Source organism: Serinus canaria, chromosome 11, assembly GCF_022539315.1.
Source record: "Serinus canaria isolate serCan28SL12 chromosome 11, serCan2020, whole genome shotgun sequence".
NCBI lineage: Eukaryota > Metazoa > Chordata > Aves > Passeriformes > Fringillidae > Serinus > Serinus canaria.
In genome coordinates, this window is record NC_066325.1 from 1835389 (window position 1) to 1862986 (window position 27598).

Consider the following 27598-nt stretch of genomic DNA (forward strand, 5'->3'; position numbering starts at 1 on the left):
TGGAAAACGTCAGAAGATCTTACTCATTTCTATGTAGAGATAAGCACTGTGATGCCCTTGTCTCCTGAGGTGAGATTCACACTGTTTCTTTAGCATGTGGTAAACCTGTCCAAGCTTCAGAGGTTCTAGCTCCAAGTTTTATATTCTGTAGTTTCAATGAATCCTCAACAGGGGCTGAGGAATTTATTGTAGCAGCAAGCCCCTGAGCAGGGACTAACAAGCATTGAGTCGGTGACTGCAGGAGGCTGATCCATCACTTTATTGCACCATACCATACCGTACCGTACCGTACCGTACCGTACCATACCATACCGTACCACACTGTACCACACTGTACTACACTACATTATATGAAAACCCATTGCCCTGGCCAGACAGTCCCACACACACGTGGATCCAGTTGGTCAGTGAATCCAACCACCACCACCAGTGTCCAATGAAGAAACCACGCTTTGGTAAACAATCTCCATAACACGTTCCGCATGTGCACAACAACAGGTGCAGCAAATGGAGATAGGAATTGTTTTCTCTGAGCTTGCTCACAGCTTCTCAGGAAAATCCTGGGAGAGAATTATGTCTCTCTCTGTTCAGAGGATATGTGATTACCACATCTTGCCCTGTTTACTGTAAAAAAAAGAAGAAGAGGAGGAGGAGCTGCATTTGCAATTCTTCTGGGCCCTTTGCAGCAGAGAGAACAAACACATCTCAAGAGGTTTATCTGCTGCCAATCAAAATCTCATTTAGAAGCTGATTTGGAATGGTCAGAGAGATTCTTTACCTGTAGAATATCTACTTCTATCACTAAAACAAGGTTTACAATATTAGAAACCAAGCAGCAATGCAAAGAATGATCATTGTTTAAAAGTCCAAAGAGCTGAGTTTCAGAAGAAGGTCCAGTGACTGGAGATGTTAATATTTGACATCCCTGAATGTCCTTCTTGGTCCTGAAACAGAGAACTGCTGAATCCTGAAACAGAGAACTGTCACCGACATGGTTTATGAAAAATCCTTTACTTAGGATTTTTTCCTCTCCTGAGAGCTGAGAAGCCTCAGGAACAAACTGGAAACAATTCTTACCTGCTGCTGTGGAATGCAGCAGAGAAAATCTCTGATTGGCCTCCTCATGCTGTTTGCAATTTAGAGCCTATCACAGGACACCTGTTCTGCTGGTCTCAGTCTGAGAAGACCTCAGTTTACACAGATTCCTTTTCTATTCTTAGCATAGCTTAGTAGTGGAATCTTTTTCTCTATTCTGTTAGTATAGCTTTTATATCTTATATATCATATAATAATAAATCAAGCCTTCTGATACATGGAGTCAACTTTGTCGTCTCTTCCCTCATCTTGGGACCCCTCAGAACGAGGTAACAGAGAACAGCTTCCCAGGGAAGCCGAGGGTGCCTGGTTTCTGAGCAGGCTACACAGGGCTCTGCAGGTCCCAGCAAGGGTCTGACAGGGTCCTGGAGAAATCCCGAAGGAATCCCAGCGGAGTCCTGGCAGGTCCAATGGGGTCCCAGCAAGTCTCACATCCCACAACTCCACAAAGGGTTCCTGGACACAATTTCCATGAGGGTTCAGCAGAACCCCCCGTGTTCGGCCTCAGCTGCGAACTTGGCCGGATCCATCAGGGTCCTGGTTCTCCAGCCCAGGCACCCACGATATTTGTCTGGTTTATTTCAGCTATTGAAATCAGGACAGGTAGCAGTTTATTACAGTACAAAGAGCCAAAGGTTATCATGTGGCAGGATTTTTTCATTGACTTTTATGCATTATTCACTTATGAATTGTGTCACATTATGACTTATGCATTATTCCCTGAATGAGGGCAAGCTGCAAAATCTTTTTAATTTAATGTCAAACTGGATTCAAGAATCATACTCACCAGGTATGTAGCACTGTCCTCAGATTTTACAAGTCTGTGTCACTGGAGTAAGAATCTCCGCCTTTGCAAAGCATATAGGCTATGCTTGCAGATCCACCAAAGTATCTCCAGACAAGGCTGTAGGGATCCAAAGTCCCATTTTTTGTTATCTTACTGTAAGTAGGATTGGCAGAGTTTGCAGAAACTGGTCTGCACACATACTGTTTTCAGAATGGCTGCTTCTCTAGGCCTGTGGATGGGATATGGCTCAGAACTGTTGCAAAATGGGTATTTAGAGAGAAGTAGCAAGCAGAATATAGATTGAAGAGAAAAGCTTGGAAATTAAAATAGTAATGAAGGGGGGAAATAAAAGGAAAGTAAATGGGAAAATATGGAGTCTAGTAAAATCAGCAAAGGTCAGCTCATAGAAGATAAATTGGTTTTGGAAATTAAGTTTGTTACATCAAAAGGAGACAGCAGCAATTGCAGTACAGGATATTTGGCTTTGCAGCAAAGAACTCCTGCTGTAGCTTGTGTGTCACAGCTGAGCTGAGGCATGAATGCCCACCAGTGTGGAAGCTGAGCCACAAGGAAGGATTCCTGCAGTTCCACCTTGTATGGAAACAGTTTTCCCTTGCCAGGAACAAAAACAGTCCCAGGTAAGAGAAGACAGAGAGAATTCACAGCAGCACCCAAGCAGACAAACATGAGTTCAGAGTTTACGTCTGTGCAATCCCTCTGAGGTGTCTCAGAAACATTCATCACACAGGTACAGGTAAAAGATAACTTATTGTCAGTTCCATCACTGGTACCCCAGGCCCCTGTGCCATTACCAGCATTTAAAAATGCACACCTTTATCATTACTGCAAAGACAATATATCCAAACCGTGCAGATTACTCCCAGACCAGTTTTATAGAACTTTAGTGTCTCTCTTGAGAATCAAGGCAAAAGGTCTGCCAGAGAACACCTATAGGACCCCAATTCATTGGCACTCTGCACAGAGGGTTTTGTCCTTGTTTTCGTCACAGCTTTCCCCATCTGGGAGTGCACAGTGAGCCCTGGCCGTGCCCTCAGCCTCAGGAGCTACACCCAGCACAGCCTGGCAGGGCCTGCAGGGCACTGGGGCAGAGTTCAGGAGTCACCACAAACCCAGCACAGGCTGGAGACACAGCCAGCACTGCCTGGGGGCACCTGCAGTGCCTGCCACCAGTTTGCCCTGGGAGAAGCCAGGGTAAAGCTGACTGGGCTTTATCTCCAGGGCTGTAAATCACACCTGTGCACATACACAGAGGAAGATTTGGAGTAAGGTGCAGAGGCACAACAACCAGCATTAACAGGAGCATGACAGATGTGCTAAACTAGTTTGAAGACTGTGGGTCTTGCAAGCCACTGAGGTGTAGAGAGAGGTGTGAGCAGGAATGGATCTGGAGAAATGGAGCAGCTCTCCTGCGGAGACAGGCTGAGAGAGCTGGGCTGTTCAGCCTGAACAGGAGAAGGCTCTGGGGACACCTCAGAGCCCCTTGCAGGAGCCCAAGGCAGCCTGCAAGGAAAATGGAGAGGGGCATGGAGCAACAAGATGAGGGGGAATGGCTTCAAACCAACTAAGGTAGGTTTAAATCAGATGGACAGAAGAAATTCCTCCCTCTGAGGGTGCTGAGGCTCTGGCACCAAGGGCTGCCCAGAGCAGCTGTGGCTGCCCCATCCCTGGCAGTGCCCAAGGCAGGCCTGGACAGGAAGGTGACCCTGCCCATGGCAGAGGTGGCATGAGTAGAGCTTTGAGGTTTCTACCAACCCAAAAAATTCTGTCATCAGATCAGCTGATTCATTGAAATGCTGTTTCTGACAACTGAGAATTCACACGATCTGAAATTGAAAAACTTCCTTTCTGGGGCAAGAGCTGCTGAGTCAGGGAAAAGAAAATAGAAAAAAAAAAAAAAAAGGCAGAGCTTAACACCTGCATAAAACCAACACACCCTCTTAGTTAATGAGAGCAGAAAATCTCTACTCAGCTATTCTGTTGTCTCCTTTAATATCATTCTTTTTTATAGATGTGAAAGGATTCAAAGTAAACCCTCTGGATTTTCCAGAGGCATTAGAAATAGAGTAACCTTCGAAATACCACCCTTTAATCTTGCTCCCACTTCACAAAAGCTGGTCATTCATCTCTGTCTTGTTGTCACTGCATTGCAATACTATTCCAAACATCCCTGAACACACAGAACTGAGTGACAGGTGCCTTCTGCACCCTCCAGAACAAGCTGGGGTTTTCTACTTTTGGTTATGTTGTCAGAAAGATGCTTTTCTGAGAATAAAACTGACTCCACTTTTACTTGGGTAAAGGTACGCTCGCAGGGCTGTTGGCTGGATTGTGTTTGGCACACGGAGATGTCAGTAGCCAAAGGCAGTGAGTGTGAGCCCGGGGAGCAGAGGTGCCCTGCAGGTGCGTGCAGCGCGGGCTGAGCGAAGCCTCCCCCGCTGCCGCAGCCGGAGGTGCTGCAGCAGCGGGACCCCGCTCCCGGCCATGCCAGGCTGTTTCCAAAGCGTTCGGAGCCCGCGGTGGCCGCGGCTCTGGGAATGCCGTGGCACAGGAGCACTGGGGAGGCAGCAGGAGCCCCGCGGGCAGGAGGGCTCCCCGCTCCTGGCCCGAGCCCGGCACTCCCGGCCTGGCTCGCAGCCCGAGCGCTCCCTCGCCTCACCCGGGCTTGCCTTGCGTAAGGTGGCCCAGGCCGAGCCTATAAAGGCCCGGCCCGCGGGCTTGGTGCCAGTGGCACCATGGCAGCTGCGAGGGACACGGCGCTGCTGGCCTGCATCCTCTTCCTCGGGGGCACGGCGCTGGTGGCCACAGGTAAACACCGGGCTACTGCCCAGGGCACCTGCAGGGCAAGGGGGCACCTGCAGCTGCCTGCCGGGGCCAGCCGAGAGCAGGGCTCAAACCTTGGGCAGGAATGGGCTCAAACCCTGGGCAGGGATGGGCACAAACTCTGGGAAGGGGTGGGCTCAAACCCTGGGCTCTGCTGGGCAAAAACCCTGGGCTGTGCTGAGCACAAACCCTGGGCAGGGATGGGCACAAACCCTGGGTAGGAATGGGCTCAAACCCTGGGTAGGAATGGGCTAAAACCCTGGTCTGAGCTGGGCTCAAACCCTGGTCTGAGCTGGGCACAAACCCTGGGCAGGGATGGGCTCAAACCCTGGGCAGGGATGGGCTCAAATCCTATGAAGGGATGGGCTCAAATCCTGGGCTGTGCTGGGCACAAACCCTGGGCAGGGATGGGCACAAACCCTGGTCTGAGCTGGGCACAAACCCTGGGCAGGGTTGGGCACAAACACTGGGCAGGGATGGGCACAAATCCTAGGCAGGGATGGCACACACCCTGGGCAGGGATGGGCACAAACCCTGGGCTAAGCTGGGCAAAAACCCTGGGTTGTGCTGGGCAAAAACCCTGGGCAGAGATGGATCAAACCCTGGGCAGGGATGGGCACAAATCCTAGGCAGGGATGGCACAAACCCTGGGCTGTGCTGGGCACAAACCCTGGGCTAAGCTGGGCACACAAACTGAGCTGCAGTAGCAAAAAGTTCATTTCAGTTTTTAATCTGCTTTCAGTCATTTGTCTTATTGCCTTCTTTGCAAATAGCAAAATCAAATCCCTGTCCCAAAATCTTGCCTGCTAAACCTGAGCAGCCACGTTAAAACATCTGTAATTTGATGTTAGAACTTTCACTAACATCTTAAAATGAGTTTTGATTAAATGTTAACAGGATTTGTTTGTGCCAGACTATTTTTCGGTGTATTAGAAGCTTTTCCTTTTGGCTGTACATACTCTCAAAGGTCTAGAAAATATTTTCTCTGTTGATTGTCTTTTCTTATGACAGCAATCTATTGGTAGGGCAAAAAAAAGATTGAGATCTCTTTGCAACCACTAAAAGTGTGTGTGGTAAGACAATACATATTAAATACCTGAAGGGGATGAACCTACAGACCAATCCAAATGAAGGCTGAAGTAATGTCAGCTCTAATGGTTTGATAAAGGAATAGTAGGAGTGTGTTTGAAAAAATTAGAAAATCCAAAATTTAAATGTGGAAACACTAGTAATCAAATTAGTAAATTAAAAGAGTAAAATAAAAGAGCAGATTAAGATAGCATCATGTCAAAGATGATGAGAGTCTGGTAAAGCCTTATGTATAAATCTACTTGTTGAAGTGAACAGAAGCTGTGTATTTAAGTAGCAAATCCAGCAATTGCTTACAAACAGACCAATGATGTGGTTCTGTGCTCCTGTCCCACAGAACAACCAGAAGCAGAGACCAAATACGGCAGAGTCCGAGGGTTCCAATTCAGAGTGGACACGGCTGAGAGGACTGTAAATGTCTTTTTGGGACTTCCTTTTGCCAAGCCTCCAGTTGGATCTCGGAGGTTTTCTGAACCCCAGCCACCTGAGCCGTGGGAAGGTGTCAGAGATGCCACTTCCTACCCACCAATGTAAGGCAATGACCAAACCTCTGAACCTTTCACAATGTTAAACTCTGGGCACTTCCATGGCACTGATGTGCACACAGGGCCATCCATGAAGACAAATTCCTTGGTGCCCCCTCCTGGCACCTGCAGCTGTTCCAGTGGATGCATTTCTAAAGGCACTCTGGGAGCTGCTCTCTGTACCTAAAGCTGCTGTTTGACGCGCATCAGTGAGGAGCTGAGATGGAGCAGCACGTACAGACAATGCTCTGCCTCGGGAGCACTTGGCCATCACTCACCAATCACTGTAAACCTTTGGAGCATGGACAGCAAGGAACTGAGGAAATGTTGGAATGCAACATGAGGGGAGGGGGAAACTCCTGAGTCAAGTGCTTAAAAGGGCACATAAGAAATGCACAGCAATTCCAATCTACCTTGTAAATGTCTCACTCGCGTTGTCCTACTGCCCTTGTTTAGTGTCTCAAGGCTGATGTCTACCATTGCAACATAAAAAGATAATGGAGATATGAAATGATTCATTTGTATTTTCATTTGTATTTCACCTGCCAATCTAAAAGTGTGCTGCAGATCAGGTTCTGGTTGGCACTTTGTTGTGGAAGTACACAAAAGCTTCTCTTCACAGTTTACAGGTTTATAGTGAATTAACTTACCTGTTATTTTTTCATTTATTCAGGTGTCTACAGGACCCAGTACAAGGACAATTTATTTCAAATATGGTTACCAACAGAAAAGAGAAAGTTGCTCTGCAAGTGTCCGAGGATTGCCTGTATCTAAATGTGTACACACCTGTTTCTACAGGAAAAAAGGAGAAGCTGCCTGTAAGCAAAATCCTTATTACACCTTGAGCAAAATTATCTGACAGGAAAACTTCAACCTCTGCCATGAGCAGACATGCAGAGACACTTTTGTAGTGATCATCAACTTACATGCTTTGTCCCAGCAAATATTAGCTGAAAGAAAAGAGACTAAAAGTCTTATTTTACACGTAGAAATGTATTGGCATTTTAGCTAAGCAGTGCTTGATTTAATCTAAATGATCTGTCCAAAGGCACAGGGCACTGACACAGTGTAAGCATTGAACAAAAGCAGTGCCATTTTGTAGCCCTGCAGGCCATAGATTGGTAAGATTTCTGCAATTAGTGAAATGTCATCTGAAAGAATCAGGAGTGAAATTGCACTATTTGTTCTATCTTGGGCTATATATAGCTTTTGTCACTGAGGGCTCTTACCTGTGCTGGATTGATCCTGTGTTTCTTTCTCCAGGTCCTAGTGTGGATCCATGGAGGTGGATTAGTTTTTGGAGCAGCTTCATCATACGATGGCTCAGCATTAGCAGCCTTTGACAACGTGGTGGTTGTAACAATTCAGTACAGACTGGGTATTGCTGGATATTTTAGGTAAGTTGGTTGATCTCAGTTTTTCCTAAGTGACTTCCAAAAGGATGTGTGCAAAGCCTCTGTAAAGAGAAGTGCAGAAGACTTGCTTATGCAAAGCAACCTTTCTGAACTGCACCTGCAAGCGCTGGGGACGATTTCCACTGCCAAGGCAGCTTCCAGATCTGTTCTTGTGGGGCTGCTGCTCCAGTCTCAGGGCTTCCTGAGCCATCCATTAGTAGGTGATGGAGGGAAGTGCTGTGTAGGGAATGGCAGATGATTTCTCACACCACAGACTGTATTTTCCTCTGCCTCTTGGCTTGCACTGAGCATTTGAACAAATCTGTTCTCTCCCTGCAGCACTGGTGATGAGCATGCCCGAGGTAACTGGGGCTATTTAGACCAAGTGGCGGCTCTTCGGTGGATTCAGGAAAATATCATGCATTTTGGAGGAGATCCAGGATCTGTCACTATCTTTGGAGAATCTGCAGGAGGAATCAGTGTTTCTGCTCTTGTAAGTTCACAGTAATATTAAATTGGAATTACTCAGGGGAAAAACCCCTCCATCCACTTTCAGTATCTGCATGGGAAGTCAGCGAGAGAAAAGGGCCGGTGTTGCAGTGACACATCACCTGGGTCTGTGATAACAGAACAAGGCAACACAGCACAGATTTTGAATGATAAAAATGTGCAATTTTCATACTCAAATGTTGTAGTTAAGTAACAGAATGGTATTACTCAGCTGTTGAATTAAACTCTTGTTGGTTTGGGTTTTGGTTTTCTTCAGTGTAAAAAACCCTCAAAGTCTAATCTCTTGAGTAGAGTCCTTTAGGAGGAGTTGTGGACTTTTGCCCATTTCCTGTTTGCTTTGACAGCCACTTGTGCAAAGTGATTGAGGTGAATAGTTCTGGTAGCTGATGCAGCCCTGCAGTTTGTGACCCTGTGATTGTGTAAAATCTTTACTCCAACACGGAGCACATTGGCTGTGACTCTCTCCTTCTCCAGTCCCTGCCACACAGCCCAGCCAGGCTTCCTTGTACCTCGCACACACATCCCTGCTTCCTCTGGCCAAAAGCTCTTTCCTGCCCTTCTGCTGCAGAGCCAGACTGCCTTGGGCACATTCCATGTGTACCTGCCCTGCAGAGTGGTGCTAGGAGGCACTGGGAGCAAAGTGCAGGGGGAGGGAAAGGCCATGAACTCCCATCCCTGCCAAAGCACTTTGCACAGCTGGACTATGGTCAGGGGCTACACTAGAGCACTCTTGGCACAGGGGCTTTCAAAGTGCTCCAAATGGCCACTGCTGATACTGAAATGCAAAATCCCTGGGGAGAACACAGTGCTTGTCATGCTTGTCCTTGCTTTCTCACAGGTCTTATCTCCCCTGGCCAAGGGCTTGTTCCACAAGGCCATTTCAGAGAGTGGCACTGCAGCCCTGGGCTTGTTCACTGACCACCCTAAGGAGGATGCACAAGTAGGTACTTGTGGTAATTTTAATTTCTTTTTCCAGATAGTTCTCATATCTTAAATTGTTCAGTCCAAAATATTGAAACGAGAATTTCTTGTGAATCAAAGCTGTCTTTAAAGACGCACAGAATTTCTGTGTGCAGATAGTACATGTTTAATCATATGTTGTAGTACAGTTAGATATGTTGCTTTTCAAACAATAAAGTATCCACAAAGAGAGGAGAATAAAAAGCCAAGGAATATTGTAATATGTACTGTCTTCAAAAAAATTGAACTAGCAGTTATTTACTGGAAAACAGTATCAGTTCTGGGTACTCTTCCCCTCCTGTTTGATGCCTGTAGTGTCCAAAGAAACGAGACTTAATTCCGTTTTTTAAATTTGAGAACTACAGGCTTCCACCTCTTTCTTTTCTCTTCAACTGCAAGGAACAGTTTCCAGAACCTGGAAGCTGGGACATAAAAGACACAGCTCTCTCTAATGACAGCTCTTGCTCCAGCCAAAAAGACATCTCCAAGAGTGGTAGAATGTGCTCTCTGTTGCCCTGCAGGTGGTTTATTCTCTAACTCCTTTATGTCACCCAGCCTTCTCAGCCCAGCCTGTTATTTAGCAGCATTGTCTTAGAATATTTCTGTATCAAAACCTCTTGGAGGCAGAGGTTTTCCCCTTCTGCCAAGCCTGTGGTGTGAAGGATGTGAGGGCTTCCAGTGGCCTCCCTGGGGAGCTGGGACAAGCCAGGCTCCAGCATCCTTTGGGCAGGAGCTTTGGCTGCTCCTGCTGGACTCGGTGTCTTGTAGAGCCAGACAGAGGAAACATGTCCAAACCTGTTTGTTCTCACTGCTTGCAGAAAATTGCTGCTGTCTCTGGCTGTGAAAAATCCAGTTCAGCTGCAATGGTTGAATGCTTGAGAGGAAAAACAGAAGAAGAACTACTACAGATAACACAGAAAACGGTAGGTGAAATGATTCTTCTTGCACTTATATGACACCTCAGACCTTTTCATCCCAGAGCATACTCTTTGTGGGCTTAATATTAGAAGAACCTGAAGTGGATGTAAAATCTGATGTTCTTGACTTTTCCAGGACATGACAGCACTGCAGTGAATTCTTGCCTGAAAAGTGCAAACAGGTTCCTGCTCTTCCATTCTGCATGCACTTGGAGCTACCTGTGCTTTGCTGTCGTGCTCCACCAGGGCAAGGAAAACCAAATGGCACAAATGATTCTGGAGAACCTGAAAATCAATCCAGATATTATGTCCTACATAAAAGTTCTTAACACCATACCTATGTGCCTTTGAAACTTCCACGCAGAATTTTTTGTTTCCCACTGTCCCACCCATCCATGGCAATATTGAATAAGAAAAGGTGTAAATTCAATATAATGACTTCTGCTTCACAAACATTAGAAATATAATGTTAATCTTCACAGAGTCTTCTGCCTAGTGCAGAAAATCAGCAGGAGAAATGTTAAGGATTGCTTGGATACTATAATTTATTATATATTCATTTGGCTCCACTTTGGAGCTTCACTAAATTCTGAACATCTATTAAAATCAAAATGAATGCATTGATTTTAATAGATGAATGAATGAATGCTTTGATTTTAAAAGCTTTTTTTTTTTCCTTTTTATTCAGGGTCTCTCTTTCATCAGTGCATGTGTAGATGGTGTATTTTTTCCAAAAAATCCCAGGAAATTACTCTCTGAAAAATCCATCAATGCGGTCCCATACATCATAGGAGTAACTAACTGTGAATTTGGATGGGTAATGCCTAGGGTAAGACACTAAATATTTTGATATATAAACATCAGTTTGTAAATAGAGGCTGTTTTAGTAAGTATGATTCTCTGTATCACACAGGCAAAGAAATATCCTCCTTTTGTGGATGGTCTGGATAAAGATGTTGCACGTCAAATTTTACAGAGCAACTTACCATTACTCATTAAGGTAAGAGACCAGTTTCAGAATAACCCCATGCTGCTGCTTGTTGCTGGGCAGGCTGTTTTTACCCCTGGAGGGACACATTTCACAGGGAAATGCCATTGTACTGGACAGCTCCCTGAATTGGGGAACAAACAGGCACAGATGTGCTGCAGTCCTGTTACCTCCAGTGACTAGAAATTCTCTCTACATTTCCAGCCTAAATGCCCCTCTTCTTCCAAAGGAGTTCTGTGGGAATCCAGGAGTGATGCAGGTACCTAAACAAGGTCTCTTGGGACATTCTGGATCCCCCCCAGGTTGTGCAAGATGTGCAGATACCAGCAGGTCTGGCAGGAGACCTGTGGGACACAACCTCCTAAAGCAGTAGCAGGGCACTGGAGAGGAAAGCCCGAGAGCTTTGGGGTGCACTGACACCTTTGTTCAGGTCTCTCGAGGTTTTGCTTCCCTGAAATTTACAAAGCTCTTGGCTCTCTGGTGCCTTTGTGCTCTCCTGAAACTGCTCCATAGAAAAGTACAGATTATGAGGTATGAATTAAGGACTCTAGAAGCAGGGCCAGTACTTGCAAGGTTCATTCTATGACACAAACATCCACCATGAACTTGGAAATGCAGAGCCCAGGCTTGTTCTGAGGAAATTACGGTCATCTACAGCAATGAATGGATTTGATGAAATCCAGCAGGATTTCTGTGCTGTTGTGAAGGTGTTTCCACAGAAGAGAGAAGAGTCAGCATCACTGACTGCTGCTTATCTAAAGGTGGTTGATCCTTTGATCTTGCAGGTGATCTTTTCCCCAAGATCACCTGCATCCACAGCTGTGTAACTCCAGTCTGAGTTCTGAGCCACACTCTGACACAGCTGAGGGTTTTCTCTGAAAGCTCTTGGTGAGGATGAGCCAGGGATGTGCAGAGGCCACACTCACCCACTGCTGTTGCTCCTTTTAATATTCATCACCATTATAATACTTTTGATTGCTGTTTCAGGGCCTTACATCTGAAGTTGTTGACAGAGTGTACCAGGAGTACATGGGGGAGGCAGAAAGCCCTGCTCAGGTCCGAGATGGCCTCCTGGATGCAATGGGAGATGTCTACTTTGTCACCTCATCTGTGGAAGTGGCCAGATACCACAGAGGTAACCCAGCAGCTTCAGAACAGCTGTAGAATTCTGTCTGGGGCTGGAGTGGACAGTGTGCAGCACTTTTCACTCTCCAGAGAACTGGTAGTGTTTTCATTTAGCCAAAAGTGTTTTTCATGAAGGTTTATCATCTCTGGAGCAATATTTTCAGCTCTCAAACCAGCACTTTTCTGTATCCTCTAGATGCTGGCAACCCAGTCTACTTTTATGAATTCCAACACCGGCCGAGTTCAGCGGAAGGTTTGGTACCAGAGTTTGTAAAAGCAGATCATGGAGCTGAGATTGCCTTTGTCTTTGGAAAGCCATTCTTAGCTGGTGATGTACCCATATTTACTCCATATTCCTTTTAGACCCTCATTATTACTCATTTCAATTACTGCAAGGCTTTAGAACAGAATTTCTCTCTTATAAGCATTCTAAACATTATACTTCTTATAAGCATACCTTATATGTCTTAAGCATTATTATGAGCAAAAACATCTTCTGTCTTCAGTAGCAGCTACTTTTCATTACATCATTCATCTGCAGGTCTCTCTAGAAAAACCTCCAACAGCTCAGGGCAACCAGGAGAAGTGCTGCAATTGATAGAGCTGATACTCATTATTTACTTCCTAATGTGGCCCTCTCATCTCTCCCTTTGCAGGAGGTGCTACAAAAGAAGAAAATGAACTTAGCAGAACTGTCATGAGATACTGGACCAACTTTGCTAAAAATGGGTGAGAATCACAGTGCTGATTACAGCTCAAGTTCAGTCTGTGCTGCCCAGAACATACTTACCTGCCTGTAGCAGTACTCCTATGGCGTTTCCTAGAAATTTGACAGAATTTAAGAGAAATCTTGAAGAAATTTCTCTTCATAATAGTCTTTATTCAAAAAACATCAGAAATAAGGAAGAAAAAAATCTAAGGTCAGTTACTCCATCTGCAATGGAGTCTTAGATCTAAAATGAATGGCAACTTTTACACTTTTGCTGTTCCACTGATGAGCATTTTCAAAAATGTCACTTTATTCAGGTACCAGAATCACATCAGCAAGGCTCACCTGCTGGTTTTCTGAAATGCTCTGAACATGAGCAGTCAGAGAGCAATGGATTAGCAAATGGAGAGCTAACTTTTCCTTCTGTTATTTCCAGAAATCCCAATGGAGAGGGCTTGGTCCATTGGCCTCAGTATGACCTGGAGGAAAAATACCTGGCAATAGACCTGGAGCAAAAGGCAGCACAGAAACTGAAAGAACGCAGAGTCGAGTTTTGGGCACAGCTCATGAAACAAAATCACACTGGAAGGAGAAAACACACAGATTTATAAGAGCTATGGAAGGCACACTTTGCTTTTAAAACCAAAAGGAAAGTCAAACAAAATGAGTTTGTCAGCATAGAGAGTAATAATCACCTTCTAACTCACTGTTGTGTAATCTGCTGTCCGAATCACAGTGAAGTGAGAGAAACAAGGGCCATTCAGAATGTTTGTCAGACTGAAAATCACTATTTAATGAAGCAGGCAGAAAAAATCCCCACAATCTTTCCAGGTCCAGACAGACCATGGTACCTCCTCAGTGCATACCAAAACTGAATACTGAGGTGGGAATGGGCAAATGAACTGAAACCTGTAAGAAATGATCAATACTGAATGTACCATAGGTGTCAGACTATTTTATATGCTCGTTCCCTTCTTCTTTCAGAAGAGCATGGTCAGTTGTCCTTCCTAGAGACTCCTTCTGCTTTCTTTAACTGGAAATCACTTGTAGGCAGCAGAGCATCCATCAAACTACATCTCTGATGTGGGCTTGACATCTCACAAAAGAGGACAGAAAATCTCTATCTGTTTTATTGCTTTGTGAATTGTTATAAATAAACATTGCTTTGATTTTTTGGAACTTCCTTTTCTTTCACTGAACTGATGGAGGCTCATTTCGAGAGGTCAAGTCACACCCTTGAAGCCAGAAACGTGCCCAGGTTCTTTCTGCCACCTAAATGGTTTCAGGTGTGAAACTTTTCAGGTGCCTGTGCAGGACCTGAGGTTTCAGACTCTTTCACAAACTCTTCTGGGCTCTGACTGTGTGTCCTTCAACCCTTCCTGGCAAATGCCCAGTCCAGGGGCTGCAGGAGGACGCAGTGCTGGCAGGACAGACGCGCACAGAGGCAGAGGGGGCAGCAAAGGCTGGTGGTGCTCCCTGCACGTTGTTGGCCTAGCACCAAGAGAGAAGATCTGCAGACATGCAGAGTGTGCACCCCCAGCCTCCCACAGCTGGGGAAGGGCTCAGGGCACACAGGGAGGGAAGTGGCTTTTTGGCCTTCCAAGGTACATGGCAAGCAGGATACAAAGTAACAATGTGGGAAGCCAGGAGAGCTCTCCTCATGACCATAAACAAACAAACTGCCCCACTCCAACTCCCCCTTTAACTGGTGCCCAGCTCCCACAGCACCCAGGGGGCTCTCACAGGCACAGCCCACGCTCCTGCTGCAGGTGTGACCCTTTGTAGGTGTCTTCTTCCTCCTCCTCACCCCTGGGTTCACTTGCTTTTGCACACCTGTGAATCTCAAGCAGTGTCATCTGCACTACCTGGCCACTCCCTTTTCTGCATTTTCCATAGCTTGTGAAAATCACCAGCTCTGGCAATTAGTAACAGCTAATTGCAGCAACCATACTGCCACTTCTGTCTCACATTTCTTACCCCTTCCCTTCTTCTGCTCTGACACAGCCTTTATGTCCATTTGTGGTGTGTTTGTGGAGTCAATGTGTCTGTCCCTGTACATTCACAAAAATCATGATCCTAACAGGACAGAAGAAATCCTGTGTCTTTGAAAATGCAAAACCAGAAGTATAATTCCTGGGTAGATGGGAGGCACACAGTAGGCACACATGACAACAAAGTAGTTTCTGAGTGTGTGAGAGGAAGTGTTCTGTCCATCTGTGGATTTTAAACCCCAAATATAAAGACTGGTACGCTGTCAAACAGCTGAGAAAGGAAGAACACCATGGCCACGATGAATGGGCCATCTTTAAACGGCACATAATTACATTATGTTCCAAACCTCACTTTATTTCACTGCTTTAGTATTCACAGTCACTTGGTGCAGATTCCCAGCTACAACTAGAATTGAAGAAATTGTTAGCAGTACAATAACTGATACTATTAACCAAGAACTGCTGCTGTTCTGTTTTTGAAATTTTTAAATCATCCATACTTACTATAATTGCCTTTCCAAGGTGGTCAGTAAGTATGCTTGTCATGTGCCAGTCCTGCTTCTCAGATCATCTTGTTGCTAAATGGTAAATATGCAAATTTTTATTAAGATAAGATATTCTCTACTATCAGATTTTTGTAACTTGCAAGCCTGAATGGTGAGAATTGTCTGGAAGCTCCTTTAGGAACCATTGTGGTGCTGTGCAGGAAGAACAGAGCAGGGTACTCAGTCCTGCCAAATCTGGAGCTACTCCTAGGTGTTATAGCTCAGCTGTTTCTGAAGGACTGAGCAGTGTTCATGGACCCCAGGTGTTGCAATGGATGGTGCCAAATGCCATGACTTTATATCATGACATTCCATGCCTTTTTCTTTTCAGGGCTGAAGCTTTTCTTCCATTTCAGTTGCATTTTTAGGAGGTTAATTATTAGGGATTTTGGCTGGAGAGCTGCCTGATGAAAAGACACCTGAAGTTTAAGGCATGAAAAACGGTTGTTGAGTGTGGATACTGAAAATATTTTCTTCAAAAAATATTTAACTAAGGGGTTAAAGTGAGGACTTTTGGCCTCTGGTGCCTGGATTGGGGACAGCACTGGATTTGTTTATAGCTAAAGCTGCTGTCAACTGCAGAATCTGCACAGAAGACTCTTCAGCAGTGGGGGTCCTGTTGTTTCTGTTGACCATTATAAAATTGTAGAATGTTAATTATGGTTGATCCAAAGTGAAAATAATAACATCATAATTTAAGAACCACATAAATGTTTGAGAAGTTGTTAGAGGAAAGGGGATTTGATGGAATACAGCAGATAATCTGGTGGATTTGAGTCCCCTGTGATAGTTGAAACCACCGTTAGTAATTGGAAGTCACCAGAAGCCAAAGAACTAGAAGCAAAATGTTCACTTGCAACCTCTGACAGGAATTTTAAATTAATTTGTATTTCTTTTTTCAGTGTATTAATATAATTTATTGTGAGTTTAGAGTTCTCCTTGTTTTCTCAGCAGATGAGACTCACAGCATTCCCCATCTGGGAGTGCACAGTGAGCCCTGGCCGTGCCCTCAGCCTCAGGAGCTACACCCAGCACAGCCTGGCAGGGCCTGCAGGGCACTGGGGCAGAGTTCAGGAGTCACCACAAACCCAGCACAGGCTGGAGACACAGCCAGCACTGCCTGGGGGCACCTGCAGTGCCTGCCACCAGTTTGCCCTGGGAGAAGCCAGGGTAAAGCTGACTGGGCTTTATCTCCAGGGCTGTAAATCACACACAGGGGAAGATTTGGAGTAAAGTGCAGAAGAGAATTTGGAGTAAAGTGCACAGGCACACCCACAGCACCCAGGATTAAGAGGAGCATAACAGATGTGCTAAACTAGTTTGAAGACTGTGGGTCTTGCAAGCCACTGAGGTGTAGAGAGAGGTGTGAGCAGGAATGGATCTGGAGAAATGGAGCAGCTCTCCTGCGGAGACAGGCTGAGAGAGCTGGGCTGTTCAGCCTGAACAGGAGAAGGCTCTGGGGACACCTCAGAGCCCCTTGCAGGAGCCCAAGGCAGCCTGCAAGGAAAATGGAGAGGGGCATGGAGCAACAAGATGAGGGGGAATGGCTTCAAACCAACTAAGGTAGGTTTAAATCAGATGAACAGAAGAAATTCCTCCCTCTGAGGGTGCTGAGGCTCTGGCACCCAGGGCTGCCCAGAGCAGCTGTGGCTGCCCCATCCCTGGCAGTGCCCAAGGCAGGCCTGGACAGGAAGGTGACCCTGCCCATGGCAGAGGTGGCATGAGTAGTGCTTTAAGATTTCCTCCAAACCAAAAAATTCTGTCATCAGATCAGCTGATTCTTTGAAATGCTGTTTCTGACAACTAAGAATTCACATGATCTGAAATTGCAAAACTTCCTTTCTGGGGCAAAAGCTGCTGAGTCAGGGAAAAAAAAGAAAAAGGAGGAGTCTAATACCTGAAAAACCAACACAACCTCTTAGTTAATGAGAGCAGAAAATCTCTACACAGCTATTCTGTTCTCTCCTTTTCATATTATTCTTCCTTTATAGATGTGAAAGGATTCAAAGTAAACCCTCTGGATTTTCCAGAGGCACTAGAAATATAGTAACCTTCGAAATACCACCCTTTAATCTTGCTCCCACTTCACAAAAGCTGGTCATTCATCTCTGTCTTGTTGTCACTGCATTGCAATACTATTCCAAACATCCCTGAACACACAGAACTGAGTGACAGGCGCCTTCTGCACCCTCCAGAACAAGCTGGGGTTTTTCTACTTTTGGTTATGTTGTCAGAAAGATGCTTTTCTGAGAATAAAACTGACTCCACTTTTACTTGGGTAAAGGTACGCTCGCAGGGCTGTTGGCTGGATTGTGTTTGGCACACGGAGATGTCAGAAGCCAAAGGCAGTGAGTGTGAGCCCAGGGAGCAGAGGTGCCCTGCAGGTGCGTGCAGCGCGGGCTGAGCGAAGCCTCCCCCGCTGCCGCAGCCGGAGGTGCTGCAGCAGCGGGACCCCGCTCCCGGCCATGCCAGGCTGTTTCCAAAGCGTTCGGAGCCCGCGGTGGCCGCGGCTCTGGGAATGCCGTGGCACAGGAGCACTGGGGAGGCAGCAGGAGCCCCGCGGGCAGGAGGGCTCCCCGCTCCTGGCCCGAGCCCGGCACTCCCGGCCTGGCTCGCAGCCCGAGCGCTCCCTCGCCTCACCCGGGCTTGCCTTGCGTAAGGTGGCCCAGGCCGAGCCTATAAAGGCCCGGCCCGCGGGCTTGGTGCCAGTGGCACCATGGCAGCTGCGAGGGACACGGCGCTGCTGGCCTGCATCCTCTTCCTCGGAGGCACGGCGCTGGTGGCCACAGGTAAACACCGGGGCTACTGCCCAGGGCACCTGCAGGGCAAGGGGGCACCTGCAGCTGCCTGCCGGGGCCAGCCGAGAGCAGGGCTCAAACCTTGGGCAGGGATGGGCTCAAACCCTGGGCGGGGATGGGCACAAACTCTGGGAAGGGGTGGGCTCAAACCCTGGGCTCTGCTGGGCAAAATCCCTGGGCTGTGCTGAGCACAAACCCTGGCCTGAGCTGGGCACAAACCCTGGGCAGGGATAGCACAAACCCTGGGTAGGAATGGGCTCAAACCCTGGTCTGAGCTGGGCACAAACCCTGGCCAGGGATGGGCACAAACCCCTGGCAGGGATGGGCACAAACCCTGGGCAGGGATGGCACAAACCCCGGGCAGGGATGGAAACAAACCCTGGGCAGGGATGGGCTCAAATCCTGGGCAGGGATGGGCACAAACCCCGGGCAGGGATGGAAACAAACCCTGGGCTGAGCTGGGCACACAAACTGAGCTGCAGTAGCAAAAGTCCATTTCAGTTTTAATTCTGCTTTCAGTCATTTGTCTTATTGCCTTCTTTGCAAATAGCAAAATCAAATCCCTGTCCCAAAATCTTGCCTGCTAAACCTGAGCAGCCACGTTAAAACATCTGTAATTTGATGTTAGAACTTTCACTAACATCTTAAAATGAGTTTTGATTAAATGTTAACAGGATTTGTTTGTGCCAGACTATTTTTTGGTAGATTAAAAGCTTTTCCTTTTGGCTGTACATACTCTCAAATGTCTAGAATATATTTTCTCTGTTGATTGTCTTTTCTTATGACAGCAATCTATTGGGTTTTTATCTAACACCACAGGGCAAAAAAAAAGATTAAGATCTCTATGCAACCACTAAAAGTGTGTGTGGTAAAACAATACATATTAAATACCTGAAGGGGATGGACATACAGACCAATCCAAATGAAGGCTGAGGTAATGTCAGCTCTAATGATTTGATAAAGGAATAATGGAAGTGTGTTAGAAAAAATTAGAAAATCTAAAATTTAAATGTGGAAACACTAGTAATCAAATTAGTAAATTAAAAGAGTAAAATAAAAGAGCAGATTAAGATAGCGTCATGTCAAAGGTGATGAGAGTCTGGTAAAGCCTTATGTATAAATCTACTTGTTGAAGTGAACAGAAGCTGTGTATTTAAGTAGCAAATCCAGCAATTGCTTACAAACAGACCAATGATGTGGTTCTGTGCTCCTGTCCCACAGAACAACCAGAAGCAGAGACCAAATACGGCAGAGTCCGAGGGTTCCAATTCAGAGTGGACACGGCTGAGAGGACTGTAAATGTCTTTTTGGGACTTCCTTTTGCCAAGCCTCCAGTTGGATCTCGGAGGTTTTCTGAACCCCAGCCACCTGAGCCGTGGGAAGGTGTCAGAGATGCCACTTCCTACCCACCAATGTAAGGCAATGACCAAACCTCTGAACCTTTCACAATGTTAAACTCTGGGCACTTCTATGGCACTGATGTGCACGCAGGGCCATCCACAAAGACAAATTCCTTGGTGCCCCCTCCTGGCACCTGCAGCTGTTCCAGTGGATGCATTTCTAAAGGCACTCTGGGAGCTGCTCTCTGTACCTAAAGCTGCTGTTTGACGCGCATCAGTGAGGAGCTGAGATGGAGCAGCACGTACAGACAATGCTCTGCCTCGGGAGCACTTGGCCATCACTCACCAATCACTGTAAACCTTTGGAGCATGGACAGCAAGGAACTGAGGAAATGTTGGAATGCAACATGAGGGGAGGGGGAAACTCCTGAGTCAAGTGCTTAAAAGGGCACATAAGAAATGCACAGCAATTCCAATCTACCTTGTAAATGTCTCACTCGCGTTGTCCTACTGCCCTTGTTTAGTGTCTCAAGGCTGATGTCTACCATTGCAACATAAAAAGATAATGGAGATATGAAATGATTCATTTGTATTTCCATTTGTATTTCACATGCCAATCTAAAAGTGTGCTGCAGATCAGGTTCTGGTTGGCACTTTGTTCTGGAAGTACAAAAAAGCTTCTCTTCACAGCTTTCAGGTTTATAGTGAATTTTCTTGCCTATTACTTTTTCATTTATTCAGGTGTCTACAGGACCCAGTACAAGGACAGTATTTTTCAGATCTGATTACCAACAGAAAAGAGAAAGTTGCTCTGCAAGTGTCCGAGGATTGCCTGTATCTAAATGTGTACACACCTGTTTCTACAGGAAAAAAGGAGAAGCTGCCTGTAAGCAAAATCCTTATTACACCTTGAGCAAAATTATCTGACAGGAAAACTTCAACCTCTGCCATGAGCAGACATGCAGAGACACTTTTGTAGTGATCATCAACTTACATGCTTTGTCCAAGCAAATACTAGCTGAAATTAAAGAGACTCAAAGTCTTATTTTACACGTAGAAATGTATTGGCATTTTAGCTAAGCAGTGCTTGATTTAATCTAAATGATCTGTCCAAAGGCACAGGGCACTGACACAGTGTAAGCATTGAACAAAAGCAGTGCCATTTTGTAGCCCTGCAGGCCATAGATTGGTAAGATTTCTGCAATTAGTGAAATGTCATCTGAAAGAATCAGGAGTGAAATTGCACTATTTGTTCTATCTTGGGCTATATATAGTTTTTGTCACTGGGGTCTCTTACCTGTGCTGGATTGATCCTGTGTTTCTTTCTCCAGGTCCTAGTATGGATCCATGGAGGTGGATTAGTTTTTGGAGCAGCTTCATCATACGATGGCTCAGCATTAGCAGCCTTTGACAACGTGGTGGTTGTAACAATTCAGTACAGACTGGGTATTGCTGGATATTTTAGGTAAGTTGGTTGATCTCAGTTTTTCCTACGTGATTTCCAAAAGGATGTGTGCAAAGCCTCTGTAAAGAGAAGTGCAGAAGACTTGCTTATGCAAAGCAACCTTTCTGAACTGCACCTGCAAGCGCTGGGGACGATTTCCACTGCCAAGGCAGCTTCCAGATCTGTTCTTGTGGGGCTGCTGCTCCAGTCTCAGGGCTTCCTGAGCCATCCATTAGTAGGTGGTGGAGGGAAGTGCTGTGTAGGGAATGGCAGATGATTTCTCACACCACAGACTGTATTTTCCTCTGCCTCTTGGCTTGCACTGAGCATTTGAACAAATCTGTTCTCTCCCTGCAGCACTGGTGATGAGCATGCCCGAGGTAACTGGGGCTATTTAGACCAAGTGGCGGCTCTTCGGTGGATTCAGGAAAATATCATGCATTTTGGAGGAGATCCAGGATCTGTCACTATCTTTGGAGAATCTGCAGGAGGAATCAGTGTTTCTGCTCTTGTAAGTTCACAGCAATATTAAATTGGAATTACTCAGGGGAAAAACCCCTCCATCCACTTTCAGTATCTGCATGGGAAGTCAGCGAGAGAAAAGGGCCGGTGTTGCAGTGACACATCACCTGGGTCTGTGATAACACAACAAGACAATACAGCACAGATTTTGAATGCAATTTTCATACTCAAATGTTGTAGTTAGGTAACAGAATGGTATTACTCAGCTGTTGAATTAAACTCTTGTTGGTTTGGGTTTTGGTTTTCTTCAGTGTAAAAAACCCTCAAAGTCTAATCTCATGAGCAGAGTCCTTTAGGAGGAGTTGTGGACTCTTGCCCATTTCCTGTTTGCTTTGACAGCCACTTGTGCAAAGTGATTGAGGTGAATAGTTCTGGTAGCTGATGCAGCCCTGCAGTTTGTGACTCTGTGATTGTGTAAAATCTTTACTCCAACACGGAGCACATTGGCTGTGACTCTCTCCTTCTCCAGTCCCTGCCACACAGCCCAGCCAGGCTTCCTTGTACCTCGCACACACATCCCTGCTTCCTCTGGCCAAAAGCTCTTTCCTGCCCTTCTGCTGCAGAGCCAGACTGCCTTGGGCACATTCCATGTGTACCTGCCCTGCAGAGTGGTGCTGGGAGGCACTGGGAGCAAAGTGCAGGGGGAGGGAAAGGCCATGAACTCCCATCCCTGCCAAAGCACTTTGCACAGCTGGACTGTGGTCGGGGGCTACACTAGGGCACTCTTGGCACAGGGGCTTTCAAAATGCTCCAAATGGCCACTGTTGATACTGAAATGCAAAATCCCTGGGGAGAACACAGTGCTTGTCATGCTTGTCCTTGCTTTCTCACAGGTCTTATCTCCCCTGGCCAAGGGCTTGTTCCACAAGGCCATTTCAGAGAGTGGCGCTGCAGCCATGGGCTTGTTCACTGACCAGCCTAAGGAGGATGCACAAGTAGGTACTTGTGGTAATTTTAATTCCTTTTTCCACATAATATCTTAACTTGTTTAGTCTAACATATTGAATCATATGAATTCACATTTCTTGTGAATCAAAGCTGTCATTAAAGACAGAATTTCTGTGTGCAGATAGTACATGTTTAATGATGTGTTGCTTTTCAAACACACAAATATCCACAAAGTGAGGGGAATGAAAAGCCACAGAATATTGTAACATTTAGTGTCTCCAAAAAATTTGAACTTACACTTTTGTCTGGAAACGAGCATCAGACTCTAAATACTCTTCTCTTCCCTCCTGTTTGATGCCTGTAGTGTGTAAATAAACAAGACTTTATTCCAGTGTTTTAATTTGAGAGCTACAAGCTTCCACCTCTTTCTTTTCTCTTCAACTGCAAGGAACAGTTTCCAGAACCTGGAAGCTGGGACATAAAAGACACAGCTCTCTCTAATGACAGCTCTTGCTCCAGCCCAAAAGACATCTCCAAGAGTGGTAGAATGTGCTCTCTGTTGCCCTGCAGGTGGTTTATTCTCTAACTCCTTTATGTCACCCAGCCTTCTCAGCCCAGCCTGTTATTTAGCAGCATTGTCTTAGAATATTTCTGTATCAAAACCTCTTGGAGGCAGAGGTTTTCCCCTTCTGCCAAGCCTGTGGTGTGAAGGATGTGAGGGCTTCCAGTGGCCTCCCTGGGGAGCTGGGACAAGCCAGGCTCCAGCATCCTTTGGGCAGGAGCTTTGGCTGCTCCTGCTGGACTCGGTGTCTTGTAGAGCCAGACAGAGGAAACGTGTCCAAACCTGTTTGTTCTCACTGCTTGCAGAAAATTGCTGCTGTCTCTGGCTGTGAAAAATCCAGTTCAGCTGCAATGGTTGAATGCTTGAGAGGAAAAACAGAAGAAGAACTACTAGAGATAACACTGAAAACGGTAGGTGAAATGATTTTTCTTGCACTTAATATGAACCTCAGACCTTTTCATCCCAGGGCACACTCTTTGTGGGCTTAATATTAGGAGAACCTGAAGTGGATGTAAAATCTGATGTTCTTGACTTTTTCAGGACATGACAGCACTGCAGCTCTGCAAAGACACCTCGCCTGAAAAGTGCAAACAGGTTCCTGCTCTTCCATTCTGCATGCACTTGGAGCTACCTGTACTTTGCTGTCGTGCTCTGCCAGGGCAAGGAAAACAATATGGCACAAATGATTCTGGAGAATCTGAAAACCAATCCAGATATTATGTTCTACTAAAATTCTTATCACCATACCTATGTGCCTTTCAAACTTCAACACAGAATTTTTTCCCCACTGTCCCACACATCCATGGCCATATTGACTAGGAAAAGGTGTAAATTCAATATAATGTCTTCTGCTTCACAAACATTAGAAATGTAATGTTAATCTTCACAGAGTCTTCTGCCTAGTGCAGAAAATCAGTCAGATAAAATGTTAAGATGGCTTGAATACCATTACTTTTTGTATTTTCAATTTGCATTAGATTGGAACTGCAGTAAAAATCTGAACTACTTTTAGAAGCAAAATGATTACTTTTTCAATGCTTTCTTTTTTCCTTTTTGTTCAGGATTTCTTTTTCATCAGTGCATGTGTAGATGGCGTATTTTTTCCAAAGAGTCCCATGGAATTGCTCTCCGAAAATACAATCAATGCGGTCCCATACATCATAGGATTAAATAACTGTGAATTTGGATGGGTAATTCCGGTGGTAAGATACTTGAAATGTTGTTATTTAAACATCAATTTGTAAATAGAGGCTGTTTTAGTGAGTATGATTCTCTGTATCACACAGGCAAAGAAATATCCTCCTTTTGTGGATGGTCTGGATAAAGATGTTGCACGTCAAATTTTACAGAGCAACTTACCATTACTCATTAAGGTAAGAGACCAGTTTCAGAATAACCCCATGCTGCTGCTTGTTGCTGGGCTGGCTGTTTATACCCCTGGAGGGACACATTTCACAGGGAAATGCCATTGTACTGGACAGCTCCCTGAATTGGGGCACACACAGGCACAGATGCACTGCAGTCCTGTTACCTCCAGTGACTGGAAATACTCTCTACATTTCCAGCCTAAATGCCCCTCTTCTTCCAAAGGAGTTCTGTGGGAATCCAGGAGTGATGCAGGTACCTAAACAAGGTCTCTTGGGACATTCTGGATCCCCCCCAGGTTGTGCAAGATGTGCAGATACCAGCAGGTCTGGCAGGAGACCTGTGGGACACAACCTCCTAAAGCAGTAGCAGGGCACTGGAGAGGAAAGCCCGAGAGCTTTGGGGTGCACTGACACCTTTGTTCAGGTCTCTCGAGGTTTTGCTTCCCTGAAATTTACAAAGCTCTTGGCTCTCTGGTGCCTTTGTGCTCTCCTGAAACTGCTCCATAGAAAAGTACAGATTATGAGGTAAGAATTAAGGACTCTAGAAGCAGGGCCAGTACTTGCAAGGATCATTCCATGACACAAACATCCACCATGAACTTGGAAATGCAGAGCCCAGACTTGTTCTGAGGAAATTACGGTCATCTACAGCAATGAATGGATTTGATGAAATCCAGCAGGATTTCTGTGCTGTTGTGAAGGTGTTTCCACAGAAGAGAGAAGAGTCAGCATCACTGACTGCTGCTTATCTAAAGGTGGTTGATCCTTTGATCTTGCAGGTGATCTTTTCCCCAAGATCACCTGTATCCACAGCTATGTAACTCCAGTCTGAGTTCTGAGCCACACTCTGACACAGCTGAGGGTTTTCTCTGAAAGCTCTTGGTGAGGATGAGCCAGGGATGTGCAGAGGCCACACTCACCCACTGCTGTTGCTCCTTTTAATATTCATCACCATTATAATACTTTTGATTGCTGTTTCAGGGCCTTACATCTGAAGTTGTTGACAGAGTGTACCAGGAGTACATGGGGGAGGCAGAAAGCCCTGCTCAGGTCCGAGATGGCCTCCTGGATGCAATGGGAGATGTCTACTTTGTCACCTCATCTGTGGAAGTGGCCAGATACCACAGAGGTAACCCAGCAGCTTCAGAACAGCTGTAGAATTCTGTCTGGGGCTGGAGTGGACAGTGTGCAGCACTTTTCACTCTCCAGAGAACTGGTAGTGTTTTCATTTAGCCAAAAGTGTTTTTCATGAAGGTTTATCATCTCTGGAGCAATATTTTCAGCTCTCAAACCAGCACTTTTCTGTATCCTCTAGATGCTGGCAACCCAGTCTACTTTTATGAATTCCAACACCGGCCGAGTTCAGCGGAAGGTTTGGTACCAGAGTTTGTAAAAGCAGATCATGGAGCTGAGATTGCCTTTGTCTTTGGAAAGCCATTCTTAGCTGGTGATGTACCCATATTTACTCCATATTCCTTTTAGACCCTCATTATTACTCATTTCAATTACTGCAAGGCTTTAGAACAGAATTTCTCTCTTATAAGCATTCTAAACATTATACTTCTTATAAGCATACCTTATATGTCTTAAGCATTATTATGAGGATAAACATCTTCTGTCTTCAGTAGAAGCTACTTTTCATTACATCATTCATCTGCAGGTGTCTCTAGAAAAACCTCCAACAGCTCAGGGCAACCAGGAGAAGTGCTGCAATTGATAGAGCTGATACTCATTATTTACTTCCTAATGTGGCCCTCTCATCTCTCCCTTTGCAGGAGGTGCTACAAAAGAAGAAAATGAACTTAGCAGAACTGTCATGAGATACTGGACCAACTTTGCTAAAAATGGGTGAGAATCACGGTGCTGATTACAGCTCAAGTTCAGTCTGTGCTGCCCAGAACATACTTACCTGCCTGTAGCAGTACTTATATGGCGCTTCCTAGAAATTTGACAGAATTTAAGATAAATCTTGCAGCAATTTCTCTTCTGAATGGTCTTTTTTAAAAAAAGCAGCAGAAATGAGGAAGAAAAAAAATCTAAGGTCAGTTACTCCATCTGCAATGGAGTCTTAGATCTAAAATGAATGGCAACTTTTACACTTTTGCTGTTCCACTCATGGGCATTTTCAAAAATGTCACTTTATTCAGGTACCAGAATCACATCATTGGGGCTCACCTGCTGGTTTTCTGAAATGCTCTGAACATGAGCAGTCAGAGAGCAATGGATTAGCAAATGGAGAGCTAACTTTTCCTTCTGTTATTTCCAGAAATCCCAATGGAGAGGGCTTGGTCCATTGGCCTCAGTATGACCTGGAGGAAAAATACCTGGCAATAGACCTGGAGCAAAAGGCAGCACAGAAACTGAAAGAACGCAGAGTCGAGTTTTGGGCACAGCTCATGAAACAAAATCACACTGGAAGGAGAAAACACACAGATTTATAAGAGCTATGGAAGGCACACTTTGCTTTTAAAACCAAAAGGAAAGTCAAACAAAATGAGTTTGTCAGCATAGAGAGTAATAATCACCTTCTAACTCACTGTTGTGTAATCTGCTGTCCTAATCACAGTGAAGGGAGAGAAACAAGGGCCATTCAGAATGTTTGTCAGACTGAAAATCACTATTTAATGAAGCAGGCAGAAAAAATCCCCACAATCTTTCCAGGTCCAGACAGACCATGGTACCTCCTCAGTGCATATCAAAACTGAATACTGAGGTGGGAATGGGCAAATGAACTGAAATCTGTAAGAAATTATCAATACTGAATGTACCATAGGTGTCAGACTATTTTATATGCTAGTTCCCTTCTTCTTTCAGAAGAGCATGGTCAGTTGTCCTTCCTAGAGACTCCTTCTGCTTTCTTTAACTGGAAATCACTTGTAGGCAGCAGAGCATCCATCAAACTACATCTCTGATGTGGGCTTGACATCTCACAAAAGAGGACAGAAAATCTCTATCTGTTTTATTGCTTTGTGAATTGTTATAAATAAACATTGCTTTGATTTTTTGGAACTTCCTTTTCTTTCACTGAACTGATGGAGGCTCATTCCGAGAGGTCGTCACACCCTTGAAGCCAGAAACGTGCCCAGGTTCTTTCTGCCACCTAAATGGTTTCAGGTGTGAAACTTTTCAGGTGCCTGTGCAGGACCTGAGGTTTCAGACTCTTTCACAAACTCTTCTGGGCTCTGACTGTGTGTCCTTCAAC

The 27598-nt window shown here is 45.5% G+C and overlaps 2 protein-coding genes across 3 annotated transcripts; both read left to right on the plus strand.

Moving 5' to 3' along the window:
* Nucleotides 1-4578: 4578 nt before the first annotated feature.
* On the plus strand, nucleotides 4579-27405 carry LOC103821143 (fatty acyl-CoA hydrolase precursor, medium chain-like). 2 transcript variants are annotated; one of them, XR_007778555.1, is made up of 14 exons: nucleotides 4579-4708; nucleotides 6150-6342; nucleotides 7010-7154; nucleotides 7600-7733; nucleotides 8070-8223; nucleotides 9079-9180; nucleotides 10019-10123; nucleotides 10806-10946; nucleotides 11031-11117; nucleotides 12093-12240; nucleotides 12427-12558; nucleotides 12887-12959; nucleotides 13376-13882; nucleotides 27170-27405. XR_007778555.1 is itself a non-coding variant. In XM_050978902.1 (13 exons), the coding sequence occupies exons 1-13, from the start codon at nucleotides 4636-4638 to the stop codon at nucleotides 13548-13550; spliced, it is 1662 nt and encodes a 553-aa protein (XP_050834859.1). In that variant the 5' UTR covers nucleotides 4579-4635; the 3' UTR covers nucleotides 13551-14118. The 2 variants fall into 2 exon arrangements, 1 of the variants encoding a protein (XP_050834859.1); XM_050978902.1 differs by lacking the exon at nucleotides 27170-27405 and having other exon boundaries at nucleotides 13376-14118.
* LOC127060034 (fatty acyl-CoA hydrolase precursor, medium chain-like) lies at nucleotides 18106-27405 on the plus strand. The gene is made up of 14 exons (XM_050978912.1): nucleotides 18106-18264; nucleotides 19495-19687; nucleotides 20355-20499; nucleotides 20945-21078; nucleotides 21415-21568; nucleotides 22413-22514; nucleotides 23335-23439; nucleotides 23570-23623; nucleotides 24091-24231; nucleotides 24316-24402; nucleotides 25378-25525; nucleotides 25712-25843; nucleotides 26172-26244; nucleotides 26663-27405. The coding sequence occupies exons 1-14, from the start codon at nucleotides 18192-18194 to the stop codon at nucleotides 26835-26837; spliced, it is 1716 nt and encodes a 571-aa protein (XP_050834869.1). The 5' UTR covers nucleotides 18106-18191; the 3' UTR covers nucleotides 26838-27405.
* Nucleotides 27406-27598: the final 193 nt, after the last annotated feature.

What these genes read in the sequence shown, in the direction of transcription:
- LOC103821143 (XM_050978902.1), top strand. Translation starts at nt 4,636, where the DNA reads ATGGCAGCTGCGAGGGACACGGCGCTGCTGGCCTGCATCCTCTTCCTC. An exon ending in ACCCTAAGGAGGATGCACAA is followed by an intron (nt 9,181 to 10,018) that starts GTAGGTACTTGT and finishes CACTGCTTGCAG; the next exon opens with AAAATTGCTGCTGTCTCTGG. An exon ending in TACAGATAACACAGAAAACG is followed by an intron (nt 10,124 to 10,805) that starts GTAGGTGAAATG and finishes CTTTTTATTCAG; the next exon opens with GGTCTCTCTTTCATCAGTGC.
- LOC127060034 (XM_050978912.1), top strand. Translation starts at nt 18,192, where the DNA reads ATGGCAGCTGCGAGGGACACGGCGCTGCTGGCCTGCATCCTCTTCCTC. An exon ending in GAAAAAAGGAGAAGCTGCCT is followed by an intron (nt 20,500 to 20,944) that starts GTAAGCAAAATC and finishes TTCTTTCTCCAG; the next exon opens with GTCCTAGTATGGATCCATGG. An exon ending in TTGGATGGGTAATTCCGGTG is followed by an intron (nt 24,232 to 24,315) that starts GTAAGATACTTG and finishes TGTATCACACAG; the next exon opens with GCAAAGAAATATCCTCCTTT.